Raw genomic sequence first — 27625 nt, forward strand, 5'->3', positions numbered from 1 at the left:
TTGTGGCAGTTCCCACTGCACAAAGGCAACAAGGGTTTTACTCAAACCTTTTTGTGGTTCCGAAACCAGATGGGTCAGTCAGACCCATTTTGAATCTGAAATCATTGAACCAGTATCTTTCATTTCACAGGTTCAAGATGGAATCTCTCCATTCTGTCATTGCAGGACTAGAGGCAGAAGAGTTTCTGGTGTCGATAGATATCAAGGACGCCTATCTGCATGTCCCAATTTGGGTTCCTCACCAGGCTTTCCTCAGATTTGCCATCAGGGAAGCTCATTTCCAGTTTCAGGCCCTGCCATTCGGTCTCTCGTCAGCTAACAGGGTATTCACCAAAGTGATGGCCGTCATGGTGTCTCACTTGCGCTCTCGGGGGGTGACGATAGTTCCGTACCTAGACGATTTACTCATCAAGGCTCCGACGGCAGAAGTCCTTTTACACCAAGTGTCCCTTACACATCAGATTCTCATTCAACATGGATGGATTGTGAACTTCCAGAAGTCTCAGTTGATGCCGTCCCAGAGACTTCAGTTCCTAGGAATGATTCTAGACACTGTTCTGCTTCGTATATTCTTGCCAAGGGACAAGGCCATAGCCATACAGGAGCTGGTTCGTCTAGTGCTCAGACCCAGGAAAGTATCTGTGCATCTTTGCATACGTCTCCTGGGGAAAATGGTGGCTTCCTTCGAGGCCATCCAATTCGGCAGATTTCACTCCAGAATATTTCAATTGGATCTTCTGTCTCAGTGGTCCGGGTCCCACCTACAGATGCATCGGCTGGTGCGTCTGTCTCCCCGGACCCGCATATCCTTGCTCTGGTGGCTTCGGACGGAGCATCTGTTAGCGGGTCGCCGCTTCGGAATTTGGAATTGGACCTTGGTCACCACGGACGCCAGCCTCCGCGGATGGGGAGCGGTGGTTCTGGACAATCACTTCCAGGGGCTTTGGTCGCAGCAGGAGTCCCTCTTACCAATCAATGTTCTCGAACTGCGGGCAGTCTACAGAGCTTTGATACAGGCTGCTCCTCTGTTACGAGGACTTCCGGTTCGGATACAATCAGACAACGCCACGGCAGTGGCATACATAAATCGCCAAGGGGGAACCCGCAGTCGGATGGCAATGAGAGAAGCCAGTCGCATCCTTCTGTGGGCAGAAAGACACGTAGAGGTCATTTCAGCAGTGTTTATTCCGGGGGTCGACAACTGGGAAGCGGACTACCTCAGTCGTCAGGATCTTCATCCCGGGGAGTGGTCCCTTCATCCCGAGGTCTTTCATCAACTGGTTTGCAGATGGGGGAAGCCACAGATAGACCTGATGGCATCTCGGATAAATCATCAACTACCCCTTTACTGCTCCAGGACCATGGATCCGGCAGCGGTGGGAGCGGATGCTTTACTGATCCCTTGGCCGTACAGCCTTGTGTACCTGTTCCCACCGTTTCCGCTCCTCCCTCGGATTCTCAAGCGGATCAAACGAGAGTCGTCCACCGTCATCCTAGTGGCTCCGGATTGGCCTCGTCGGGTTTGGTACTCCGATCTTTTATTCCTTCTGGCAGACGAACCTTGGCATCTTCCGCTACGATCGGACCTTCTACAACAGGGTCCATGTGTGTACCCGGATTTACGGCGGCTTCGTTTAACGGCGTGGCTATTGAGACCGCCATCCTAAGAAGCCATGGAGTTCCTAGGTCGGTCATTCCTACCATGCTTAGGGCTAGAAAACCGGTAACATCAGCGCATTATCATCGCATTTGGAGGGCTTATATCTCCTGGTGTGAAGGTCGTGGATCCTCCACTTCCTCTTTTCATTTACCATGTCTTCTTCTTTTTCTTCAAAAAGGCCTCGATGCGGGGTTACGCTTGGGATCGCTTAAAGTGCAGATTTCTGCTCTTTCTATTTTTTTCCAGCGTCGCCTAGCTCTGATTCCGGAGGTTCAGACCTTTTTTCAAGGGGTTCTTAGAATTCAGCCCCCCTTTGTGCCACCCACGGCTCCTTGGGACCTGAATCTTGTTTTATCTTTTCTTCAGTCATCCACCTTTGAGCCTTTGCAGGAGGTGGAATTGAAGTATTTGACTTGGAAGATGATCCTTTTATTGGCCCTGGCTTCGGCCAGACGTGTGTCGGAACTTGGAGCCTTGTCCTGCCGTTCCCCTTACTTGATTTTTCACGAAGATCGGGCGGAACTTCGTACCCGGCCTTCCTTTTTGCCCAAGGTGGTCTCGGGTTTTCATCTGAATCAGCCGATTGTAGTGCCAGCGTTGTCGGACTCTTCTGGGGATTCTCACTCCTTGGATGTGGTTCGGGCACTTCGCATTTATGTGTCCCGTACTGAGGGGCTACGTAAATCAGAGGCTCTATTCGTCCTTTATGATGCTAATCGGCGTGGCTGGCCGGCGTCTAAACAAACTTTGGCTAGGTGGATTCGTCTGACTATTCGTCAGGCATATGTTGCTTCTGCTCGACCACCGCCGGTATCCATTTCTGCGCATTCTACGCGCTCTGTGGGTACTTCTTGGGCGGCACGTAGAGGTGTCTCGGCTTCACAGCTTTGTAGGGCAGCGACGTGGTCTTCGGTTCATACTTTTGTACGTTTCTACAGATTTGACACTTTTGCGGCTTCTGCTTCAAATTTTGGTCGTAGTGTCTTGCAGGGCGTTCAGCACTCTCCCCCCCCAGGAGGGTAGCTTTGGGACGTCCCCACTGTCATGAAGCTCCAGTGTCCCCTAGTGGATGAAGGAGAAAACAGGATTTTGGTACTTACCGTTAAATCCATTTCTCCGATTCCACAGGGGACACTGGACGCCCACCCAGTGCTTCTTGCCTGTTCTCAGTTGTTTGTTCTGCTTCAGTTCTGTTGCAGTTTTGTCTGTTTTATTGTGTGACTGTTTATCACTGCAGCCTGCTGTGTTCTTGCAGTGTGTCAGTATGTTGGATGTTTCTTTTCCTGTTCTCCTTCTCTGTTCTTCAGTCTGTTCTCCGTCTCCTCTCGGGCTCAGTTCTTTAAAACTGGGGTTGATGGGGCATAGAGGGGGAGGAGCCAGTCACACTTGTAGATTTTTAAAGTGCCAGGCTCAACTCAACCCACCGTCTATACCCCACTGTCATGAAGCTCCAGTGTCCCCTGTGGAATCGGAGAAATGGATTTAACGGTAAGTACCAAAATCCTGTTTTTACAGTATTTAAATATGTTCTAAACTTATTTAAATATTTTAGAAAAGTTTACTTTTCTTCTTCAGTGTCCATAGGGTCCACAGAATCTACCATGGGGGTATGTAGTTGGAGAGATCCATTGCACCAAACAGCTACAGCTTTAAACCTCCCAGCATGCACTGGTCTTTCTCCTGCCTCCAGCCAAAGGCATTCAGTTTTTTTGTTTGGTGCGCGGCAAGTATCCAGGCGCACCTGTTTTACAGCAGGACTGGGTAGGTAGTCCCAGGCTTTTTTCTTTTATGATTTACCTTCGTTTTTTAACTTCTGAGTTGAGCGGTACTAGGCGCCGAATAGGACGCAGTACCGCGACTCCATCTACCTCCGCTGATGCTGAAACGCCAGTACCACTGTGGGGATTTCGGCAGGTCTCAGCGAGGCTTAGCTAGCGGCAGCGCTGGGGTCTGAACTGCGATCGGATTCACAGGGATGGTAGGTAAGCGATTCCTCGTGAGGGGAATCGTGCGCGACGCAGTCCAGGCCTCCGGTGTAGGAGACGCACCAGTGGCAGCTGCGGGTGAAGGCCTCGTGTAACGTGTACTTAATAAGGTGGCCGGGGCCATATCATCTGTTACCGGGGATGGGTAGTAGACGCGCTAGTTGGCGTCTACTACCGTGAGGACAGTGTTCCCGTGCCGTCAAAATCACAGCTTAGGGTAGATGGGCGCTCCCCCGGCAGCTCCTCCCCCGGCCCAGGTGCAACTTTTAGGTACGGATACTCGCTTCGTGGGTGAGACGCTCGCAGTTGTTCGTACTGCTGCAGGCTGGTTGTCTCCGAAGCTGGTCTGTCTCACTGTATACCTCTCCTCTGGGTCTGGTATATAGCGCTCTATATCCTGCCAATACCCCGGCGGGGCTGGTCAGTTGATTCATAGTCCATTTGCAATAGCAATGTTTGTGTTTATGCATTGTATGAGACTTATGCTAGCTGCTGTATAAATACTGCCTTTTGTTTTCAAATTGTCAGTTATATCTATTACTGTGTTTCTCCTCATCCTCTGAAAAGTGTGTGGGGGTTTTCATATGTGAAGTAGGTCAGACTGCATTTACACTGTACACCTTATACCGATCACACAATTGTCATGTCTGAGGTTAAAGGTGAGAAGTGTGAGCCTCTGGTGCTCAAGTCATGTAAATCCTGTTTGGCAGGCCTGTCTGAACAGGATTTTGTGCAAGATGGATTGTGCAGTGCCTGTTGTAAACAGTCACCTTTCCTATCTGGTACACCTGCACAGGTTTTGCAGGTTTTGTCGCGTATGGTGGACAAGGTCGCAGCGTCGTGTGCTCCTCCCACGATATTGCCTCCTACGGTGGGATACCCATAGCAGTTGCATCCTTCTATGTACATGTCCCCTGTGAATCCCTGTTGGTTTGATTCTTCTGCTCACTCTAGTCAGAGTATGCTGCCATCTATAGCTCCTCAGCAGGTGGTACAGGCGAATAGTCTAGTGGCAGTAAAGAAGCAGGGGCATAAGAAAGGTTCTCTTCAGACATTGCCTCAGGATTCGGACTCAACCTCCTAATCACACTCTGATACTCACAGTTCTGGGTCTTACTCAGTGGAAGAAGACCATCAATCCTCTGTGGATGTCCCCTCTCTGGTGAGAGCGGTTAGATCTGTCCTAAGTATAGAGGAAAAGGAGGTGCCGCCGAAAGCTATGGCTCCGGTCTTGAGACGTCAGAAGGTGGCTAGAAATTAGAATTCTCTAGAATGTCTCCAACTCAGCGTATAGTGCACTTGGGGGCACTGCTGGACTCTCTGGGCCAGAGGATTCTCCTCCCCGAGGACAAGATTGCAGCACTACAGTCTCGTGTGCGCAGTCTACTCTGCACCTGGCAATGTAGGTGCTGGGCTCCATGGTATTCACATTTGATATGGTGGCGTATGTCCAGGTCCCTGCAGCAATGGATTCTGTCTCATTGGGATGGTCCGTATCATCGTATAAAGTCTCAGGTGATCCGCATCTCACCAGAGGTTCGGCTCTCCCTCGCTTGGTGGCTGGAGACGACTCATTTAGACAAGGGTCGTCTGTCATGGGTCCCAAAATGGGTACTCCTCACCACGGACGCATGTCTGCGAGGATGGGGAGCGGTGACAGGGCTTCACACCTTTCAGGGAAGGTGGATGACCCAGGAAAGTCACCTACCGATAAATATCTTTGAGCTTCGTGCAGTGCACAGAGCGCTAGGTCTGGCACAGAACCTTCTTCAGGCAGGCATGTCCAGATTCAGTCCGACAACGCAACCACAGTGGCCTACATCAACCATCAGGGAGGCACACGAAGCCCGGCAGCCATGAGGGAAGTGGCGAACGTTCTGCTGTGGGCAGAATGCCATCTTCCAGTTATCTCGGCAGGAGTCCTCAACTGGGAAGTGGACATCCTAAGCAGTCAGGATATTCATGCCGGAGAATGGGCTCTCCACCCGGACGTCTTTCAACTCCTGGGGGACAAGTGGGGGCTTCCAGATGTAGACCTCATGGCGTCACGCCACAACCACAAGGTCCACAGGTACGGTTCCAGAACAAAGTACCTCTCAGCCGCTTTCGTGGACGCTCTGGCGGTGAGGTGGAACTTCAGGTTGGCATACCTGTTTCGTTCCTATATCCTTCCTCCTGAGAGTCTTCAGAAAGTTCAAGCAGGAAGGCGGCAGGTTAATACTAATGGCTCCTGCCTGGCACAGGAGACATTTGTTCACCGATCTGACATGTAAATCTATAGAAAGGCTACTTCCACTGCCTCTACGACCAGATTTGCTAGTGGAGGGTCCCTGCCTATATCCGGATTTACCTCGGCTGGCTTTGATGGCATGGCTATTGAGGCTACCGTCTTAAAGGCCAAAGGTTTCTCTGCTTCTGTGATCCAGATGATGAGGGCAAGGAAGCCTGCTTCAGACGGCATCTATCACAGGACTTGGCATTCATATTTTGTTGGTGTTCCCAAACAAAATATGACCCTAAGGTTTTCAAGGTTTCAAGAGTACTAGATATTCTGCAGGCTGGGTTAGACTTAGGTCTGCGCCTGGCTACCTTGAGGGTTCAGGTTTCTGCTTTGTCAGTTTTGTTCCAGCGCAGAATTGCACCCCTGGCAGATGTAAAAACATTTTTGCAGGGGGTCTCCGACTGCAACCTCCGTTTGCCCCTCTGGTAGCAAAATGGGATTTATCCTTTGTTCTCAGGGCGCTGCAAGCTCCCCCCTTCAAACCCTTGGATAAGGTGGACTTAAGATGGCTGACAGCGAAGACAGATTTTTTTCCTCGCGATCTCCTCAGCTCATAGAGTTTCTGACTTGGCAGCACTGTCATGTCGCTCTCCATATTTGATTTTTCAACAAAATAGAACTGTTTTTCGTACTAAGGCGAGTTACCTTCCAAAGGTAGTATCCCGTTTCCATATGAATGAGGAAATTGTAGTCCCGGCTTTTCAGTCTTCAACAGGTGAAGTTTCCCTGGATGTGGTTCGAGCCCTTCGTATCTATGTGGATCGTACCAGCTCCATCAGGAAATCAGATTCACTCTTTGTGTTCTATGGGTTTCACAAACTGCAGTGCTGACTGGACTTTATCTAATGTGTGTCCAGAATGATGCTTGAAATGCACATGAAGAGATGGTCACAGACCACGGAGATCTAAACTGTCAAAAATTAATGCAGGTTGGTATTTATAGTAGCTGCCCGGACTCAGCTTTTTATTATCTGAGGAAACCGTCGACTGGTCTGTGAGGCGGAGAAACGCATTATTACTGCCCATCTGTGTAGAGCTGGAAAGTTAATACCGGTTGCTGCCTGATGAGATACCCTGATTTTTTCACGCTATAACGAGGTACACTGTGATCAGCTAAATGCCATTGCGGGACTGAACTTACTGAAACTGGCTAAGCAACAGGTGTCTCTATAATACTATATATATGTGTATATGTATGTCCACATCGGGGATCGAGTTCTGCGATTCAAAAATGTTATGCATGCATGCTGCTTATACTCTCCCTGCAACCCATGTTTAACTAAATCCAAAGTCTAAAAATTTCCAAACTCTGAAACAATTGTTTTATCCTCGCTGAAAATCGTCGTTTATTCTGAAAGCAACATAGTTACTGTATTTGCTTTATATTCACATCCTATTGCTACCAGCAGATAACGATAGTGCTACAAGCACCTGTTTACCATAAAAGAATACAAATTACAATATTCCTCAAAAGGAGCTACAGTTGGATTAATTCTGCGGACACACATTTTTTTCATTTTTTTTATTTTTTGTCCATTTATATATTTTTTCTCTTTGCATACAGTGTTCTTTTTGTTTATGGTATAGGATACTCATGTGATATTGCTGGTCATTTATTATTTATTTTTATTATTCATTCTAGATTCTTTTCTTTATATTATCTGTTTTTTACATGCTAATATTTATATATATTTATGCCATATTGTTTTTAATAGATGTATTAACAAGTAAAGTTACCTTTATTGAATAGCGCCTTACACCTTTTTCTGTTTTGATTTTTCTGTTTCACAAACCAGGCTAGCCAGCAAACAGGTTTTGGCTCGCTGGCTACATATGACTATTGCTCGGGTCTACACACAGGCTGATCTCCCTGTTCCTAACAAGATGACAGCACATTCTTCTCAGTCTGTCGGACCGTTGTGGGCGGTTAGACATGGTGCCTCGTCTGAACAGCTGTGCAAGGCAGCCACTTGGTCTTCCATCCATACCTTTATCAAATTTTATGCATTTGATACTTTTGCCTACCAGGATGCTTCCTTTGGGCAGTGGATTCTCCTCTCTGCTCAGGACCGTTCCCATCCTTAAGGGAACTGCTTTAGGACATCCCTGAAGAGGAAAATCAGAGTTATGGTATAACACTCCTTGGTTAACTCTTTTTTTTCGAGATCCGTAAGGTCCACAGAGCACCCACGCTAACGCACCTGGCCTTATTGGGATCTGGTTGCTTTTCTCCACTTTCCATCTCTTGCCGTTAGGCTTGTTTACAAACTGAATGCCTGTGGCTGGAGGCACGGTATATAGGGAGGAGGACCAGTGCATGCTGGGAGCTTTAAAGCTGTAGCTGTTTGGTGCAATGGATCTCTCCCAGCTACATACCCCAAGGTAGATTCTGTGGATCCTATGGACCTCGAAGAAAAAGAGTTAACCAAGGTATGTTATACCATAACTCTTATTTTCTGGGCGTTTTTAGGGGGAAAAAAAATAGGCAGTTAACTGCCTCGGCAAGGAGACTCACTAACTGCAATCACTTCCATACCTCTCAAAAGCAAAATCAAGCGCTTCTGTGGAGTGTCTATAAATTAAACTGCTGCTCACTCTAGAATAACGGACGCTGATCCCCCACTTCATGAACATACAGAAAAACAGAGAATAGAAAATAAATATGAAAAGATAACCCTATGTGGAAGCAAATAAACTGGATGCCCCCATGACTTGATTGTCTATCTGTAGACGCCACTATTTAAATTCCTAATGCAGCTTTATAGATAGAAAATGCAAGCCCATGAAGTTCATTAATGTAACAGCTGGCTTGGGGTAGCAATGCTTTGGAGAAGTGGTCAGAGCAACTTTTTAAAAGTTTGCACTTAGTGAGCCCTACAGTAGGTAGGCATGTGCAAAATATCTGGAAGGTGTCTGAGTTTCTAGGATACAGCTCTGGATGCTGGGTCAAATTGGAGCCAGAATTTCAGCTTTGGTGGTCTCTGCTCGCCGAGCCCGCTGACTTAGGTTGTAAAGATTGTACCAAATGAGATCAGGTACAGAGATTTACAAGTTAGAGCTCTCAGAAATGAACTACTGACCCAAGTACAGTAGCAGATTGATTTCCAATGCAGGGTCTATTTACTTGTCTGCTGTCCTCCACAAGAAGGAACAAAAAAAAAATCACTACCCAAAAAAAGCCTTTTTTTTTTTTTATTTTTTTATTATTGACACTGCATTCACAACACAAGCCTTTGATTTCCAAGTTCCTTTTGCATCAAAACGTAATTTCAGCACTAGGTCAAAGTTTCTGGAGGAATAGGGATTTAATTTCTAAAGGTGCCCACACACATACCGACTATACTAACGTTCCGACGATGTTTCCGATTTCCCTTGAAACTCTCCCGACAGCTCTGCACATGATATGCTGTCCAATCTCCTGCAGCCAGACTTTTTTTACAGTGCATTTGAGTCTAGATCGTCAGATCTGCCCTACAGCACGGCAGATCTGAAGATGCGATGTGCAACCTGCAGGGGCGCGCATCTCATCGATTTGGTAATTTTTTACCCGATCTGTCGTTCCGATGTGTCGAAATCGGCCAGATCGGGGAAAAAAAATCGTTGTCTGTGGCCAGCTTTAGATTTTGATAAGACCTTGAAATATGTATCACAAGGAACTAGGTGACAATTTACTAAGCACTTGTTGGTGTGTTTCAGCAGGAAATTTAAAATGGCAATACGAATTCAAAGGAAATAATGTTTTGTTTTAAATAGTATTGCTGGTTTTAATTCTCTGCTTAAACGTGCCGAGAAGCAAATAATATATTCCAACATCTAGGGGTAAATTTGCTATCTGCTGGTCCTCATTGATCCCTACTAATGGGGTTGGCCTGTGATCAAACAAATGATAGTTCATTAGATCAGTGCTGTGTTTCACCATGAAAATATGTTCCTTACAGTGTGAAGACCCGTTCTACCAGATCTGTGGCCGCATATGTGCATCATTTTCCTGAATTATGCAAATTTATCATGTTTTGGGGCTAATGAGACCAGTTTTAGATGTGCACTAAAACTCTGAAAGCACACCCTCCCGGTGTGGCAGATTTTCAGTGGATGGTAGAAATAAAATGTGATTTTCATACTGAAGTTAAATCCTCATCTCTGAATCAATTAGAGGACACAGTAAATGGTTGGATGCACAATCTAAACTTCATGTTTAAAGTTTTATCAATTATTTTTTTTTCTCAGTGAGATGTTTTCTCCTATTTTGTTTTTATTCACTGGTTCAGTCCTACGAAGAGTTCAGCACTTGCGAATATTTACATTTAAAGAGTTCAAAAGAGACACTATATCCCCAGGGACCATTGTCCCCCAAAGAATTTGAAAAAAAAAGTTTAAGTATAGCAACTAATTACATCTAGCCATCCACTATAAAATAGAAGAAAAAAACCCCAATAAACATGACCATTTCATTACCTATTTAAGAAAATTTGAATATTTGCTATATGTTGTTCTCACGTTAAATCTTTTTGCAAAGCAAGCAACAGACAATAGTTAATTTCTCTTTTTATGATTGCCGTGCATTGCAATGTGAAGCAGTACATATTAAGGTAAAGAATATTTACTGTTGTTACACTGGAGTACATAAACACCTTTGCTTTTGAGGGATGATTAATTTCCACCTTGTTTGTGCATTGGTATAGTCTGTAAAATATATTAGTAATTTAAGTTTTATGTTGGCTGTGATCACCTGAACATATATTTTGTTCAGAATTGGAAATTATATAATTTTTAATTTTTTCTATTGTTTATCTTTTAGTTTAGACCTGGATGCTTGGATCAATGAGCCGCCTTCAGATAGTGAATCAGAAGATGAAAAGCCTAAAGCAATCTTCCAGGATGAGAAACAGACCCATGCGAAGTCATCCCGACCAGAGATTGATGAGGACGAGTTGGCAAGAGTAAATAGATTAGGCAGATGTTTTAACAGTCATATTCAACATCAATACCAGAATAGTTGTTATATCCGAAATAGGGGATGGGTACGGGATGTCTGCGCTCGGGATCCTGGCGGTCAGAATCCAGACACTGGCATTCCGACAGGGTTAGGATACCAACACCTGTCAGTAGGTATCCTAACCCTCTCCCTACCCTAACCCACCCTCCCCGGTGCCTAAATCTAACCTCCCTTTCCCCGCACCCTAAACCTAATGGGGCACATCCGCTAGACAATCTACTCCCTGTCCAATCTCTAAACGATTTTCCCTTGATTTTTTCCCTTTAAATTTTATCTTTCAGTCTGAACGATTTGCAAACGATTTGCAAACTATCTTTAATAGAGGAAGTGAAATTGACCTGCATGTTCAGTCGACTGACGAGACGATCAAACGACCAGTGGGAGCGCGCATCATTGATTGTTAACGACCAAACACTGCACGATTTTTAAACGATTGAACGATAACAACGTCGATATCGTTCAATCGCCTGCTAAAATCGTGTAGTGGATGCCCCCCTTTACCCCACCTCCTTAGTGTCTAACCCTAACTATCCCTCTAGTGCCTAACGTTAACCATCCCCCTACTTACCTTCGGGATTCCGGCGGTCGGGATGCCGGTGCCAGGATTCTGGCAGGTGACGTAATTCCAGGTGCCAGCATTCAGAGCGCTGTAATCCCCGCGGTAAGGATATTGACCGCTTCCCCTGAAATACCACTGTTTTTTTGGGTATTTAATATACCTTTGACTTTAACAATACTGGTGGAGTAAATGTTAATTTCAGCTTTACTGTGTATTAGGTGAATATTTTTAATTTGCTTTGCAATTTGTGTTTTTGTCTTTCTATAGAGGCGTGCTGCTCGGAAAGAAGAACAAGCCAATAATCCATTCTACATTAAAAGCTCTCCATCCCCACAGAAGGTATTTAGAGCTGTCAGTGAAGATTGTGGGCAAATAATGGATTGAAGTTTGTATATGTGACTCTAGCACTTTTCTTTTTGCTCAGTTTATATGTGGCAAGAGGTAAACTAGCTCTATTTTGTGTTTTGTTTAATGTGTGTTACAAAGGTAAGCTTCGACTGCAACTAATTAAATAAATAGCAAAGACAACCAGTATTCATTAAGAACAATTATAAACTCAATAGGCACAGGTTATTAGTGTAATAATGACCATGATGAAACCAATATTTATGTGGGTCCCTGAGACCCAATAGTTTGGGGTCCTACTTCACTGTTTCTGGGTCCCATCTTAATTTGTGCTTTTGAGCTCCCCATATGCCCCTCAGACCTCCCCACATACCTCTAAAATGCCCCTCTGATCCCCCACATCCCCTTTAAATGCATGTTTAATGCCTCTATAAGCCTACATGTGATATGACTTGTCTGTGCACAAAAGACATAGTGAACAAGGCATATTTATCAAAAAATATATGCGGGATATCTGCAAATATTTAGTATCCGGGTATATGTACAGTGGACAGCAGCAGATATTTAAGACATGAAAATTGAGTCCTAAGGATGCTGCAGCAGCTCTAGAAGCTGCAATGTGCCGTTCCAGGTACCCTGCAATTCAGATAGTGGTGCTGTGGGGAAGTGTTGGTGCCACACCCTGTATAGTATAGGTTTTTGTGCATGGCATTTGTGTTTACTTTAAATATAACCTAATACATAATAGGTGTCTGTATTGCTGTTTTAGAGTAATTCAAGATATCTGACATAATCTAGTTATTGTAATAATAAGACAATTACAAGTATTGGCGGTGCTCCCCGGAATCAAAAATGCATCAAATACAGACTTGTTGTTTTCTGCAAGATGGCAGAGAAAATAGCCATGTGTAATGGAGTCCCAAATTGATCAAATACGGACAGCTGCAGCCTGGTGGGTCGAAATCTCGACAGTTGAAGGAAAGTACCCTAACCCTCCCGTAGGGCTGCCTAACCTCCCCCCGTTAGTGCCTAAACCTAACCCTCCCAGGGGGGCCCTAACCCCCCCCTAGTGGTGCCTAAGCCTAACCCTCCCGGGGGTGCCTAACCCTACAACCCCCAGGGGGGTCATAAACCTAACACTCCCCGAGAGCAGCCGCGGCTAGATGCTAAGACACCCGGCATACTTTTGTTCAGTATGCTGATTGTCGGGATTCAGTAGTGAGGCTAATGATGGGCGTTGGGATTTCGACGTCTATCTTTAGTCCCATGCCGGGATATAAGTGTCGGGATATCGGCGGGCGCAATAACGCCCGCCGGTATTCTGACTGCATCTCTCCCAAACTCAGTCTACCTCCGCCGGGCTGCAAAACCAGTAACATCTCTGGTAATTTCAGTGGGTCATGGCAGAGCTTGCTAGCAGTGATACTGGGGCCGTACTGCAACCTGGACGCACAGAGATGTCGTCTGGTAAGGCAGTCCTTGCTTCCGTAGATGCACAGGAAGTCGCTGCTGTGAGGGCCAGGAGCGTCTGCTTACTCACTAGACCACCGGGGCCTTATCTGACGCCGGGGATCAGCAGCAGATGCTTCTGCTGCCATGAGGCCAGCGTACCCGGCTGGTTGATGCAGCTTAGGGGGAGGTAGGCTCTCCCCCGGCAGCTCCTCCCCCGACCGTGACGCAGTTCCTTCAAAGGTTTTCGCGCGTCTGGGTAGCTCCTCCTACCCGCCTCGTGTATATGAGATGCTCAGTCCACTATCGGTGCGCTGCTGTAGCTGTTGGTCTCAGGAGGTTTTGGGTCAGTCTCCCTGTATACCTCTCCCATGGGTCAGGTATATAGTTCTCTCTATCCTTCCAAGCATTGTGTTTTGAATAGTTGATGTGACTGTTTGCTAGCTGCTGTGTTGATACTGCCTTTTATTTCTGACTTTCAGTTATAACTATCACTGTTTTTCTCCTCATCCCTTTGTTACAGGTGTATGGGGTTTTCTCTTTATACTTCACATTTACTTGTAATGTGACAGCCTTCACAAATATCAATTATAAAAGGCAAAAATGTAAAGTAATGTTATGTCAAAAAGTAAAGGAAATCAGGAGGGGGAGGCCCCTGTGCTGGTTTCGTGTAAATGCTGTTTGGCGGGCTTGTCCTCTCAAGACTTTATAAAGGATGGTTGTGTGCTGTCTGTTATAAAGAGCCACCTCACCAGTCCAGTATACCAGTCCCTGTACAGGAGCCATCTTGGGTGTCATCCTTGTCTCAGCTAATGAAGCAGTTTGTGGATTGTATGGCTACTCCCACTCTGCCTCCTTGTATGGGGTACCCACAGCAGGCTTTATTTGCACCTCCTATACATTCTTCCTGGATGGATGCTTATGCCCATTCAAGTCAGTCAGCTATTCCTAGCAGACCGGTAGTAAATTAGGCGCCTAAACGGAAGTAATCTTTTTATCGATCTGTTCAGCATATGGATTCAGACGCATCATCGGACGAATCAGATGATGCGCAGGGTTCTTCGGAGTCTAGCTCGGCAGAGGAGGACCATCCTTCTACAGTGGATGTTCCTCTTTGGTGAGGGCGGTCAAATCACTACTAGATATACAGGATGATAAACCAGCTCCTAGTAAGAAGGCTCCTGCATTTAAACACCAGAAGGTGGTAAAAGCTGAGTTTCCTAAATCCAAGCAGCTCACTGAACTTATGGAAGAGGCATGGGGTAACCCGGATAAACTGTTTTGTATTACTAAAAGATTAGCATCGTTGTATCCTTTCCCAGCTTCTGAATGTACTAAGTGGGAAATCCCTCCTACTGTGGATGCTGATGTGACGCACTTAGTCAAGAATGCTACGTTACCTATTCCGTCAGCATCTTCTCTTAAGGATCCTACAGATAGGAAAATTGAAACATGTCTTAAGGCAATATTTTCATCATCTTTAGCTGTTACTCGTCCAGCTGGGGCTTGGGTAGCTATAGCAGTTGAAGAATGGACGGGGGCATTGGAGGTTTCTCTACCAGATGCTACCAGAAAACAGCTCGCATATATCTCCCACATACGGGAACAAGCCTCCTATGTGGGAGGAGCTGCAATAGATGCAGAACTCTTAGTTTCTAAAGCAAGGATGGGGAACCTCAGGCCCGGGTGCTTTGTAAGGCCCCTGGAATCATTTGGTCTGGCCCTCTGAGCTTTTTTTCTGCTAGCCTCATCTGGCTAGCACGGTGCCTAGAATGGCACCCTGCAGCCAGAATCTACTGAACAGTGCCACCTGGAGCATCCTTAGGACACTTCAGAAGGTCACATCGCTGTCCTTACAGCTCCCCGGAGCATTCTCAGGATGCTCCGGGTATTGCTGTAATCACCAGCGGTTGTGGCCCCACCCCGTGTGACTTCACACAAAGGGGCGTGGCCTGCACCAGGCCCGCAAATGTTATATATATTAAAATGGCCCTCAGCAGAAATAAGGTTCCCCACCCCTGTTCTAAAGCATCCGCAGCCTCAGTCGTGGCTCGTAGGGTCCTTTGGTTAAGGTCCTGGAAAGCTGATACAGGGTCAAAGAAGGCTCTGCAATCCTTACCTTTCTATTGAAATATACTTTTTGAGACAAAGTTAGATAATATAATAGCTACTCTGGCAGCTTCAAAATCTGCAGGTCTGCCATCTACATTAAAGTCTAGGCAGTTTTCTTCTGGGTCCTTGCGACCCCAGGTATGAGCAAAGGAACAGTCTTCTTCCAGGCAGTCTAGTTTTTGCAGGACAACCAGGCAACAAACGAAGAGATCTGGGCCGGCCAGACGTCCAGCTTCTTAGCCAGATGACAAACCACCTTCCTGATGGGGCGGGCCTCCTGGGGGATCCCAGGGTGGGAGGCCGACTTCATTTTGCGGATTACTGGCATCAAACAGACGCTTTGGTGCAAGAAGTGGTCTCTCAGGGGAATGCTCTCACTTTCCGAAGCATCCTCCCCAGAAGTTTTTTGTACAAATCCCCCCATCAGATGCGATCAAGGCCTTGGCTCTTCAGGAGGCCTTTTACTCTGTGCTGCAGGCAGGGGTGATAATCCTGGTTCCTGTGTTTCAGCAAGGAAGGGGTTGTTATTCCAATCTATTTTTGGTTCAGAAACCAAATGGGTCTCATCTCCCTATTCTAAATCTAAAACCCTCAACAAGTGTATCAGTGTACCCAAGTTTTGTATGGAAACTCTTCAATCAATTATTTTGGCAATGGAGCCTGGGGAGTTTATGGTTTCCCTGGACATGCGTATCTTCATGTGCCTATTATGCCATCCCACCAACAATTTCTACGAATTTGCTGTCTTGCAACAACATTACCAATTCAGGCACTGCCCTTTGGTCTATCAACAGCCCCTCGGGTCTTTACCAAAATAATGGCGGTTATAAAGGCTTACCTCAGGCATTAGGGAATCAGATTACTACCATATATGAATGACCTTCTGATATTAGCACAGTCTCCAGCTGGTTTACAACACCGTCTCCAACTGACCATTGCCTGCCTACAGAAGCACGGCTGGATCATCAATTGGAAGAAATCCTCGCTTTCTCCAACACAGCAGATGGCACATCTGGGGGCACTTCTGGATTCTTAGGCACAAAGGGTATTTCTGCCAGAGGACAAAATTTTGGCCCTATCATTGCAAATACGCAAATTGATACGCAAGCGATCCATTCTATCGTCTGGTCCTGGGATCAATGGTATCCACCTTCGACATGGTGGTATATGCTCCATTCCAGGCCTCTGCAAAAAATTAATTCTCTCCAGGTGGAACGGACGGTATCATCTAATAAGGTCCCAGAGGATACTTCTCATTCCAGAGTTTCGTCTCTCTCGCTCGTGGTGGGAACAAAGGTCACCCATTTTGGATTCCAAATTGGGTATTTCTCACCACGGACAAAGTCTTTGCGGATGGGGGACAGTGACAGGTCATCACACTTTTCAGGGAAGATGGACAAATCGGGAAAGTAATCTGCCCATAAACATTCTGGAGCTTTGAGCAGTATACAAAACACTCATCGTGGCACAGGGCCTGCTACAGGGCACGCCACTCCAGATCCAGTCCGACAACACAGTAGCCTATCTCAATCATCAGAGAGGCGCGCAAAGTCATGCAGCCATGAGGGAAGTGACAAACATTCTGATTTGGGCAGGACGCCATCTTATGGCGATCTCTGCAATATTCATCCCGGGAGTCCTCAATTGGGAAACGGACTTCCTAAGTCGTCAGGACATGCACATCGGAGAGTGATCTCTCCACCCGGGGATTTTTCAACGCCTAGTGAACAAATGGGGCCTACCAGACAATAGACCTCATGGCATCACGTCACAACCACAAGGTCGCCAGATAAAGGTCCAGGACCAGAGATCCCTCAGCAGCCATTGTGGACGCACTAACCGTAAAATGGGACTTCAAACTGGCGTATCGCTTTCCTCCGATTTCCCTCCTAAGGGTTCTCAGGAAATTAAAGCAGGAAGGCGGAACAGTAATACCAGTAGCTCCTGCTTGGCCCAGACGTCATTGGTTCATCGACATACGGATTCTATCCATACAGTCCGTAGCCTCTTCCTCTATGGTCGGATCTGTTAGCGAAGGGTCCCTGCCGGCATCCGGACTTATCTCGCCATTTTTTGACGGCGTGGCTCTTGAGTCTTCCATCTTAAGAGCCAAGGGTTTCTCCAGCTCTGTGGTTCAAACGATGCTTAGGGAATGAAAGCCCTCCTCTGCCTGCATCTATTACAGAGTTTGGCATTCTTTTGGTCAATGGTGTTCCCACAGAAAATATGACCCTAAGGTGTTTTCAGGGTTTGCCAGGTACTGGCTTTTCTCCAGGCTGGATTAGACCTTGGTCTCCGCCTGGCCACTTTGAGAGTGCAGGTTTCTCAGGTGGTTCTCCGAGTTCAGCCTCCTTTTGTCCCACCGGTAGCACCGTGGGATTTGCCTTTGGTTCTCAAGGGGCTACAAGCTCCCCCATTTGAACCTCTGGACTCTGTAGATTAGAAATGGTAGAAAGCGAAGACACTTTGTCTAGCTATATCTTCTGCACGCAGAGTCTCTGGCTTGGCAGCGCTCTCTTGTCTCTCACCATTTTTGATTTTTCACCAGGATAGAGCTGTTCTTCGTACAAGGGAGGGTTAGCTTCCTAAGGTAGTGTTCCGTTTTGTGGTTCCAGCTTTTCAGGCTTCAGATTATTCTGTAGGTGAAGCCTCCCTGGATGTAGTTCGTGTTCTCCGTATCTATGTGGAGCGTATAAACACTTTTAGAAAATCAGATACTCTTTTTGTGTTATGGTTTTCACAAACAAGGATGGCCAGCTAACAGACACACTGGCTAGATGGTTGCGTATGACTATCTCTCAGGTATACACACAGGCTGACAAAACACGGTGACAGCACATTCTACTCGGTCTGTAGGGCCGTCATGGGTGTTAGTTGTGTTGCCTCTGTTGAGCAATTGTGCAAGGCAGCCACGTGGTCTTCTGTTCACACTTTTCTCAGGTTCTATGCCTTTGATACTTTCGCCTAAAAAAAATAAAATTTTTCGCAGAAAATAAGAGTTATGGTAGACTTTCTTTTGATAACTCTTTATCTCCGAGGTCCACAGGGCATCCACCCTGACGCACCTGGCTGCATTCGGTAATTTTTCTTTCGGTCAGTCTACCATAATCTTATTATATTTTAGATTACAAATTAAAAGGTGTAGGAAAGAGGGAATGGTGGGGTTATAGAGCATTATCATGTGCGTGTATATATATAATGAGATGATAAATAAATATAAACATATGATTGTACATAATAATAATAAATATAGATAAAAGCCGCATAATTGTATTATTAAATTCACTGAAGGGTGTTCTTCGAAAGTGCTCGCAATAGGTGAATATGTCATAATATGTTAAAGAAAAAGGTGAGAGAAGAGTGAATAAGTCTTTATTGATAAAGGCTGCATTTTAGTATTATGTTACTAAATAGGTGAGATTCGCCAATGTTCCCAACAGATAAAGATGTTCTTTTAATAAAAAGAAGAAAGTGAGATGAGGATGAGACAGTGTATCATAGTTATAATATAACATTTAATGATGTCTTCTTTGAAGATGTTCAGTCTCCTAGATGAGTTTATACAATGATAATTATGTACAGGAGTGATTTTATTGTTCCCATTATAATTTGTTGATTAATTATCTTCACCCTTATGCTTTGATACACCATAGAAGTTTCTAATCATTACATTACATATACCGTGATATTTCCTGGTTCTAAATTTTATGGATCAACTACAACAATTGGTTCATCTTAAATTTAGGATCAGCCACAGACTATCTATGCTTGGATTCATTTATATAAATTGTATCGATTTCATTTGGTGGTTACTGCTGCAATTGATTCTTAACAAAACTATTAAAAGTTATGTTTTAACTATTACATGATTAACAATGAGTGCCCCCACAAAGGAATTACTTTTCTTCTTTTTTCTCTGCACAGAACCACACTGTTATTAATATAGTACCTATATATTACCAAGCACTTTACATGAAATACAGATGTGTCCTTATACATCTATGTTGCAGCCGCACTTAAAAGCCCCTCTTGGCATGCCAGGTACCGTGAGACTCTTAAGTGTCGCATATCACATTAATCAGCATAGTTTGCTGGTGCGTTTTAGTCGCATTGCATTGAGGACACACCTGTATTTAGACAGTCCCTGCTTCAGTGGTGCTTAGAAATGTATATTAATGGACACACACACATTGGTATTGCCTTGTCGGAAGTCAAGCTCATGACACCAGTACCATAAAGCAGTGCTAATCATCTTGTTGTACTCTTTTCATGTTAAGTGTTTAAGCTGCAATTTGAGTAGAGTGTGAACACTTTGGGGCTGATGCATACGCAATACGTACGTGCACCAATGTACATCTCAGCGTATCGGGAATAGTTTTTGCGCAAGTTTGCGTAAAGACTGATATGCTTTTGAAGCAAGAATATCTGCTTCATTGGTCTCCACTTTGCACACTTGTGCAGAATGGATCTCCTCTTCTAAAGACGGGGCACACAGCACGGGGATGCATGTGATGTGCAACCTTGCCAGCTGAATCACTTCTGGCTACACATCACATGCGATGTTGCCAGCTAAGGGCGGTATTCAATTAGTTTCGCACCCGTGATAAAGTTTCGCATGCCGGACTTTTCGCTTATATCGCATATTTTAGCCGTAGAAATTTATTGTGTGCGTACCCGCTGTTCACCCTATTCAATTCCAAAAGACGCGAAATCGGCGACACACGAAATCAGAACATGCGAAAAGTGGTGTCAGAATCGGGGAAATCAGCCTGAACCCCCCAAAAAGATGCAGAAACATTGGGGGTCAAATGTAGTAGTGGCCGATTAGACCTAATAAAACTGTTTGAGGTACTTAAGTTCGCACAATAGCCTCTAATTAGCGTCTTTGCACAAGTGGTGAAGAATGGCATAAAGCAGTATTTTTTGGAGAAATAAGTACTCCTGTCAAATTTGGGGTACCTGAAAATGGGCGCAAGCATCTTTTAATGTCTCGAAAGTGCAGTTTTAATAAATGCAAATTTCCACCCTTATAAAAGTACTTGCAATCCCAAAAACACTTGACCGCATCTTAGTGCACCCCCAGAACCTTATTTCGCTAGTTTGTGAGCTTGTCCCCTCACTTTGTGCTTTCCCCCCCAAAATTCAAAGTACTTTTTTGGGGTGTTGTTTTTTTCAGGAATTTTTTGACGCAGTTGTCCATTGGGGGCTGTACCAAGGGTTCTGAGTGGTTTCCCCACCTTTGCACCCCAAAACAAAAATGTTGCACTCTGCTATTCAGAAGCGAATCTTTTTCGCCTATTACATTGCATTGACTTTTCGTGTACGTGAAAAGCGGATGAAATTGAATACGGAGATAAGTTTCCGACTGGCGAAAAGTCGCTATCAGCGATGCTTTTTCGCGGATCTTTGCTTTTTGCTTCTAATTGAATACGGCTCTAAGTGTTTAAATTAAATTTACATCTGATTAATTTTATTTTATTTATGTAAATATGTAATTGTCATTCTCTATTTTTCCCACAGCTGTACCAGGATTCCCCTGGTGTTGACCACATCCCTGTGGTGCAGATTGATCTCACTGTACCCCTAAAAGTTCCAGGTATTTTCTGGGCTTTCTACATTTGTTTTTTGGGGGCGATTTATTTGTCATAGCATGTATCTTTGTACTAAAATTAGTATACATTCCGTGAGAATCACATTTGAGATTTACTTAATTAGGGCTTCCCATGTCAGATCAGTATGTGAAGCTGGAGGAGGAAAGAAGGACCAAACAACGGCAGGATAAGGATAAGAAGAGGAAGAAGGACAAAGAGAGGAAAGGTGGAAAGACACCGCGACATAGATCTCTTCACACAGAGAGTGATGAAGACATTGCCCCAGCCCAGCACGTGGACATAATTACTGAGGAGATGCCAGAGGTTAGTGTTTGGCCAGTATTTTATACACCTACAGTAACTTAATGCCTAGTCTTAAAGATTAGAAAGTTGCTTTTGTGTCTCAGAGGTGATTTCTGCACATACCATATGTAGGTGCAATCAGAAATCTGGCCATATGATTTAGAATTTTATATTAACTAAAAATATCTATTTTAGAATGCCCTTCCCAGTGATGATGATGACAAGGATCCAAATGACCCATACAGAGCACTGGACATAGATTTAGATAAGTATGTATTCAGCATCTATGTGTGTTTTGTGTACATGTTGCAAGAGGGGCTAACATTGCATGCCTAGCATAATTACTTTCTCTACCATTCAATCTGGGGACACTGCTAGACTCTGGGTTAGAGGGGATGGCACAATGAACAGACACTAAATAGTTAACAAACTAGAACTATGCTCCACCTCCCTCTAATCTCTCCCAGCTCACCAGAGCTTAGTCTTTTATTTAGTGCTTTGGAGCAAGGCATATTTTTCTTTTTCTCCAGAGTGATTGATTTATTTTGTTTTATTACTTTGTTTTGGATTCCTGTGTATCAGGCCCTGTTTTCAGGGCTCAGCAGCGCACAAACGGAGAGGGACATTAGATCAGTTAGGAGGCTGACTATTCCGTTTCATGCTCACGGAAGACTGCTTCGGCTGCACCACGCTCCGGGTTGTAGTAGGGCAACCACAACCTACCTCCAAATCCAGAGGTGGAGCTGCAGCAGAGTCCAATATTCAAGTAGGGGAGCCACACCAACTGCCAGTGATGTTTGGTAGCATCTGGGGTGGCAGTTGGTGTGGTTCCCCTATATGAATATTGGACCGTGCTGCAGCCCCACCTCTGGAGTCTCCATTTGACCCAGACAATGAGCTTACAGTCCCACAGCACTTGGGACATGTTGCTTTGTACCCAATCGCCACGGTTGAGAGGAAACATTTTACCACTTTTCACCTCCTCAAGGGGTGGAATTTAGAAAAATCCCTGCTTAGTGGATGCTTACATCATGGAAGGCATATACTGCCCGAATTGCATATTTATAGGTCAATTGGTTTGGGCTGGGTGTTGATGAGTCAGTCAGTCAGGACATTTGTTTTGTTGGAGAGAGAGATAATAAATATATATAGATATATATATATATATATATATATATATATATACATACATATATATATATATATATATATATATGTGTGTGTATGTATATATATATATATATATATATATATATATATATACATACATATAGATATATATAGATTTAGTGCTTTCTCTAACCCAGCGTCTAGCAGTGTACCCCAGAAGGATTACAAGGAATGGATCAATTGTTCAATAGTGCATTTTAATATGTAAACCGGAGTTGAGTGAGAGAGAGTGGAACACCAAAACAATAATAGGGCAGATGTATGAAGCTCTGGAAAGTAATAAATTGGAGAGTGATAAATGACCAGCCACTCAGCTCCTAACTGTCATGTTACAGGCTGTGTTTGACTAATGACAGTTGGGAGCTGATTGGTTGGTCGTTTATCACTTTCCAGAGCCTCATACATCTGCCACAATCTCGGAAAGTTTAATGAAGGTGGCACTTCAAAGTGGAACTGGCCAAAACTACGGTAAGTAAATTAATTATAAACTTTGTAAAAACGAGATGTTTGTACTTGCCAGTAAAATCCATTTCTCCAAATCCATGGGGGACACTTGAGCATTACGCTAGGGTATAGGCAGTGAAGGAGGAGACTGGCACTTTATCAAGAGTCTGAACTGACTCCTCCCCCTCCATACCCTAGCAAGCCTGTAAGGAGAGAAGAAACAAAACAGGACTACAGACCACCCTTAGAGAAGCAGAGGACTGAAAACAGAGCAGATAGCCATACCAAGCTGCCTGTCCACTTTGCTCCACAATGAATGACACCTCTCCCACTAACTACATCCTCCCACTCCAGTCTCCAAGACTTTGCCTGTGCTGCTGTCTACCACTGGAACTCTCTCCCTATCAGACTCTCCACTTCTCTACAAAACTTCAAACGAGCTTTCAAGACCCACTTCCTTATCAAAGCCTTCCAGTTCTTCTAACCCACCGTTATACCTCTTTCTACTTCAGGGTCCATAGGGTATCCACAGGATACCTTGGGGTATAGGTGATGACGTCAGGCATCGGGCACCATAGAGTTACGTTTTCAGCCTCCCAGGATGCACTAGGGTCCCCCTCCTATACCTTGCCCCCGAGCCAAGGCATCTCAGTTTCGTTGGTGCCCGGCTCTGAGTCGGATGCACCTGTTTAGAGGGGGGCTAAGGATAGCCCCTGAAGTTTTCTACATCTGGAGGTACAGAATGGACTGTCATTCTTGACGTCCATGCTGTCTTCCCTACACCCCCGCCGGTACCGATCCTGGGATGCTGGTAGGCATCTGGGGTCACAGCTAGCGGTGACCCCAGATGTTTGGGACCATGGCCGGATTTAAGGGGGGACAGCAGGTAAGCAGCGGGGTCCCGCGGTGGGTCCCCACTGGAACATGGTTCGGAGTCCCCAGGCAGGGGGCTCCCTGGGGACTGGCTGCAGCGTGGAGCCAGGTTATGGATCTGCGCTTCCACTACCCCCCTGGGACAGCGGACCGCAGCTGAGCGGTACCGCTGCGGCGTCCCAGGGATTAATTGCATGCCAGGAGAGCGCGCCTTCCCTGTATACAGCCGGCGCCTCCCCCGCTGCACACAGCCCTCTCTGCACCTGCCGATCCACTCCTTATGAGGATGACGAGGGGGCGACCGATGATGGGGAGATTCTGGATCTGTCGGACCAAGAACCTCTCCGTACTAAAGAGTTGGACGCTAAGTCTAAGGTTTATATACCTGGCCTTATTCGTGCAGTCCGCACAGCTTTAGTTATTGAGGATGATGAACCTCCGGTATCAAAATCCAAATATGCCTTTTTCAAAGATGTTAAGGGTGACGCCACAGTGTTTCCTCTTTCGGGTCAATTGGTGGACCACTTAGAGGAAGCGTGGAAACATCCCGGCAGACGGTATCAGCCTCAAAAACGTTTAGCAGTGGCTTATCCGTTTGCGGACAATTGTTTTGCTAAGTGGGAATCCCCACCACAGGTGAATTCTCATGTGGCACGCCTGGTCCAAAGTGCCACGTTGCCTATGTCCTCCTTAAAGGATGCCACGGACCGTAAGGTGGAAATCTGCCTGAAGTCCGTTTATTCCTTCGCGGGGGGGGGGCAACCAGGCCGGCTATGGCCATTTGTTGGGTAGCCAAAGCTATGGAGCGCTGGGCTGATAGTTTGGAGGCGTCTTTCGATTCCGACTGTTCGGCTGAACAGAGCGAGTTGATAGGCAACCTCTGGGATTTGGCCACTAACATTAACGAAGCGGCTTTAGATATCAGTACCCTGACTTCTTGGGTTTCTTCGGCAGCTGTGGCTGCTCGTCGCACCTTATGGTTGCGATCTTGGAAGGCGGACGCTGATTCCAAAAAGGGTTTGGAAGCTTTGCCTTTTAATGGAGAAGTCCTATTTGGTCCGGATCTTGATAAAATTGTAGGCACACTGGCGGCAGCCAAATCGGCATGTCTCCCGTCTGCTGCAGTTCCTTCCAGTTCAGGTACATCGTTCTTTCGACCTTACAGGGCCCAGGGTAGGCCTAAAGCACAGTCCTTTCCCCGACAGGCTGGACCCAAGAAATCGGCCAAACCCCGGAAGAAGGCCTGGAGTACCAGACGTCCGGCCCCTAAGTCCGATGACAAACCTGCGGCCTGACGGTCCGGGCCTCCCTTTGGGGGATCCCAGAGTGGGAGGCCACCTGCTACGGTTCGCCCAGTGTTGGTCGGTAACCACGACAGACAGTTGGGTTAACGAGGTGGTTTCTCACGGGTATGCCCTCTCCTTTCGGCACAGGCCCCCATCCCGATTCTTCACCACGGGTCTTCCATCAGACCGGAACAAAGCCTCGGAACTGCGGAAGGTTTTGCACACTATGCTCCAGGCTGGAGTTATAGTGCCTGTTCCTTTCTCCCAGAGGAGCCTGGGTTTCTATTCCAATCTGTTTTTGGTGCAGAAACCCAATGGGTCGTACCGTCCGATCCTCAACCTAAAAGCACTCAACAAGTCCTTGCGGGTGCCGAGGTTTCGGATGGAGACCCTACGGTCCATCATTCTGGCGCTGGAACCTGGGGATTACATGGTGTCGATGGACATACAGGACGCTTACTTGCATGTCCCTATTCTTTCGCGCCATCAACAGTTCCTCAGGTTTGCAATCTGCAACGATCACTTCCAGTTCTGGGCGTTACCTTTTGGCCTGGCGACAGCACCACGTGTGTTCACCAAGGTTATGGCGGTCATGGCGGCTTCCCTGCGGCTGCAGGGAGTCCGCATGTTGCCGTACCTAGACGACCTTTTGTTGGTGGCAGCATCTCCGGAGTTCCTTCTACACCATTTGGATCTGATGATTGCAGTACTGCAACGGCACGGCTCGTTGATAAACTGGCAAAAGTCCACCCTGGTCCCGTCTGAGGATTCTGCACCTCGGAGCCTTGTTGGACTCCAGTCAGCAGTGGATCTTTGTGACGGGGGAAAAGATCTCTGCCTTGCAGTTGAGGGTGCGCAGTTGTCTGCAGAGTCGCCGTGTATCTCTTCACTCGGCAATGAGGTTACTGGGCTCCATGGTGTCCGTATTCGACATGGTGGAATATGCCCAGTTTCACTCCAGACCTCTGCAGCAATTGATCCTGTCCAAATGGAATGGACTTCCTCAGAGTCTCAAGTCCCACACGATGGTGCTCACTCCGGAGGTACGCCTGTCCCTTGCCTGGTGGTTGCAGACGACCCATCTCAACAAGGGTCGTCCGTTTTGGGTGGCGAACTGGGTCCTATTGATGACGGACGCCAGTCTTCGGGGCTGGGGAGCGGTCTCGGGTTCCAGGGCAGATGGACTCAGGCGGAAAAGGAGCTTCCGATAAACATGGAACTCTGTGCCGTTTTCAATGCTCTCCAGCAGGCCCATCGGGTTCTCCACGGTCATCCCGTGCAGGTCCAGTCGGACAACGCCACCACCGTGGCCTACATAAATCGGCAAGGAGGAACCCGAAGTCGGGCGGCACTCATAGAGGTGTCCAGCATCCTGATCTGGGCGCAGCGCAATCTCCCGGCCATATCAGCGGTATTCATCCCGGGAGTCCTCAACTGGGAGGCCGACTTTCTCAGTTGCCAGGACGTTCATCCGGGGGAATGGTCTCTGCACCAGGACGTCTTTCAACTTCTGGTGGACAGGTAGGGTCTTCCAGAGATCGACCTCATGGCGTCACGGCACAACAAGTTGCCGGTGTACGGGTCTCGCACAAGAGACGAAAAGGAGTCTCTGGTGGATGCTCTGTCCGTCCAGTGGACGTTCCGGTTTGCCTATCTCTTTCCTCCGTTTTCCCTTCTTCCACGGATAATCCGGAAATTCAAACAGGAAGGAGGGACGCTCCTGTTGATGGCTCCCGCGTGGCCCAGACGGCACTGGTTCTCAGACCTTCAGGGTCTGTCCGTGGACATCTCTCTGCGGTTGCCGCTACGACTGGACCTACTGTCACAGGGTCCTTGTCTTCACCCGGACCTGACTCGGCTGTCTTTAACGGCGTGGCTGTTGAGACGGCCATGTTAAGGTCCAGGGGGTTTTCCAGCTCTGTAGTACGCACCATGCTGAGAGCTCGGAAACCGTCTTCTGCAAGAATATACCATCGTGTGTGGCATACGTTCTTCCAATGGTGTCGACCGAGAAGTTATGGACCTCGGGAGTTCCGTCTGTCTAGAGTGTTAGCCTTCCTACCGGCGGGACTAGACCATGGGCTTCGATTTGCTTCTTTGAAGGTGCAGGTGTCTGCCCTGTCTGTCTGGTTCCATCGTAGGATTGCTACAATCCCTGATGTGCGCACCTTTATTGCAAGGTGGTGTTAGAATTCAGCCGCCATTTGTTCCACCGGTGGCGCCTTGGGATTTAGCTGTGGTCCTGAGGGCTCTCCAGGGACCACCGTTTGAACCACTGGGCTCAGTGGATCTTAAATGGCTGACAGCTAAAACAATTTTCCTTCTGGCCATCGCTTCAGCCAGACGTGTTTCTGATTTAGGGGCTCTCTCTTGTAGACCCCCTTTCTTGATTTTTCATGGGAACAGGGCGGTGCTGCGCACTCGTCCTGATTTTCTTCCCAAAGTTGTTTCCCATTTTCATAACAACAAGGAAATAGTTGTGCCGGCTTTTAACTCACCTGACCTGTCGGTGGGTGAGGCCACTTTGGACGTTGTGCGGGCCTTAAGGATTTATGTTGACCGCACTTCTTT

General features: G+C 46.5%; 1 protein-coding gene across 1 annotated transcript in view; it reads left to right on the forward strand.

Moving 5' to 3' along the window:
• AP3D1 (adaptor related protein complex 3 subunit delta 1) overlaps window positions 1-27625 on the forward strand; it is a 182832-nt gene that overhangs the window by 76956 nt on the left and 78251 nt on the right. Inside the window, exons 17-21 of the mRNA XM_088452992.1 lie at window positions 10725-10866; window positions 11749-11820; window positions 20908-20983; window positions 21103-21302; window positions 21477-21550. Of these exons, the coding sequence (XP_088309118.1) occupies window positions 10725-10866; window positions 11749-11820; window positions 20908-20983; window positions 21103-21302; window positions 21477-21550 (564 nt within the window). The remainder of the gene's footprint in view (window positions 1-10724; window positions 10867-11748; window positions 11821-20907; window positions 20984-21102; window positions 21303-21476; window positions 21551-27625) is intronic.

Source organism: Taudactylus pleione, unplaced genomic scaffold (assembly GCF_031769625.1).
Source record: "Taudactylus pleione unplaced genomic scaffold, aTauple2 ptg000560l, whole genome shotgun sequence".
NCBI classification, from domain to species: Eukaryota; Metazoa; Chordata; class Amphibia; order Anura; family Myobatrachidae; genus Taudactylus; species Taudactylus pleione.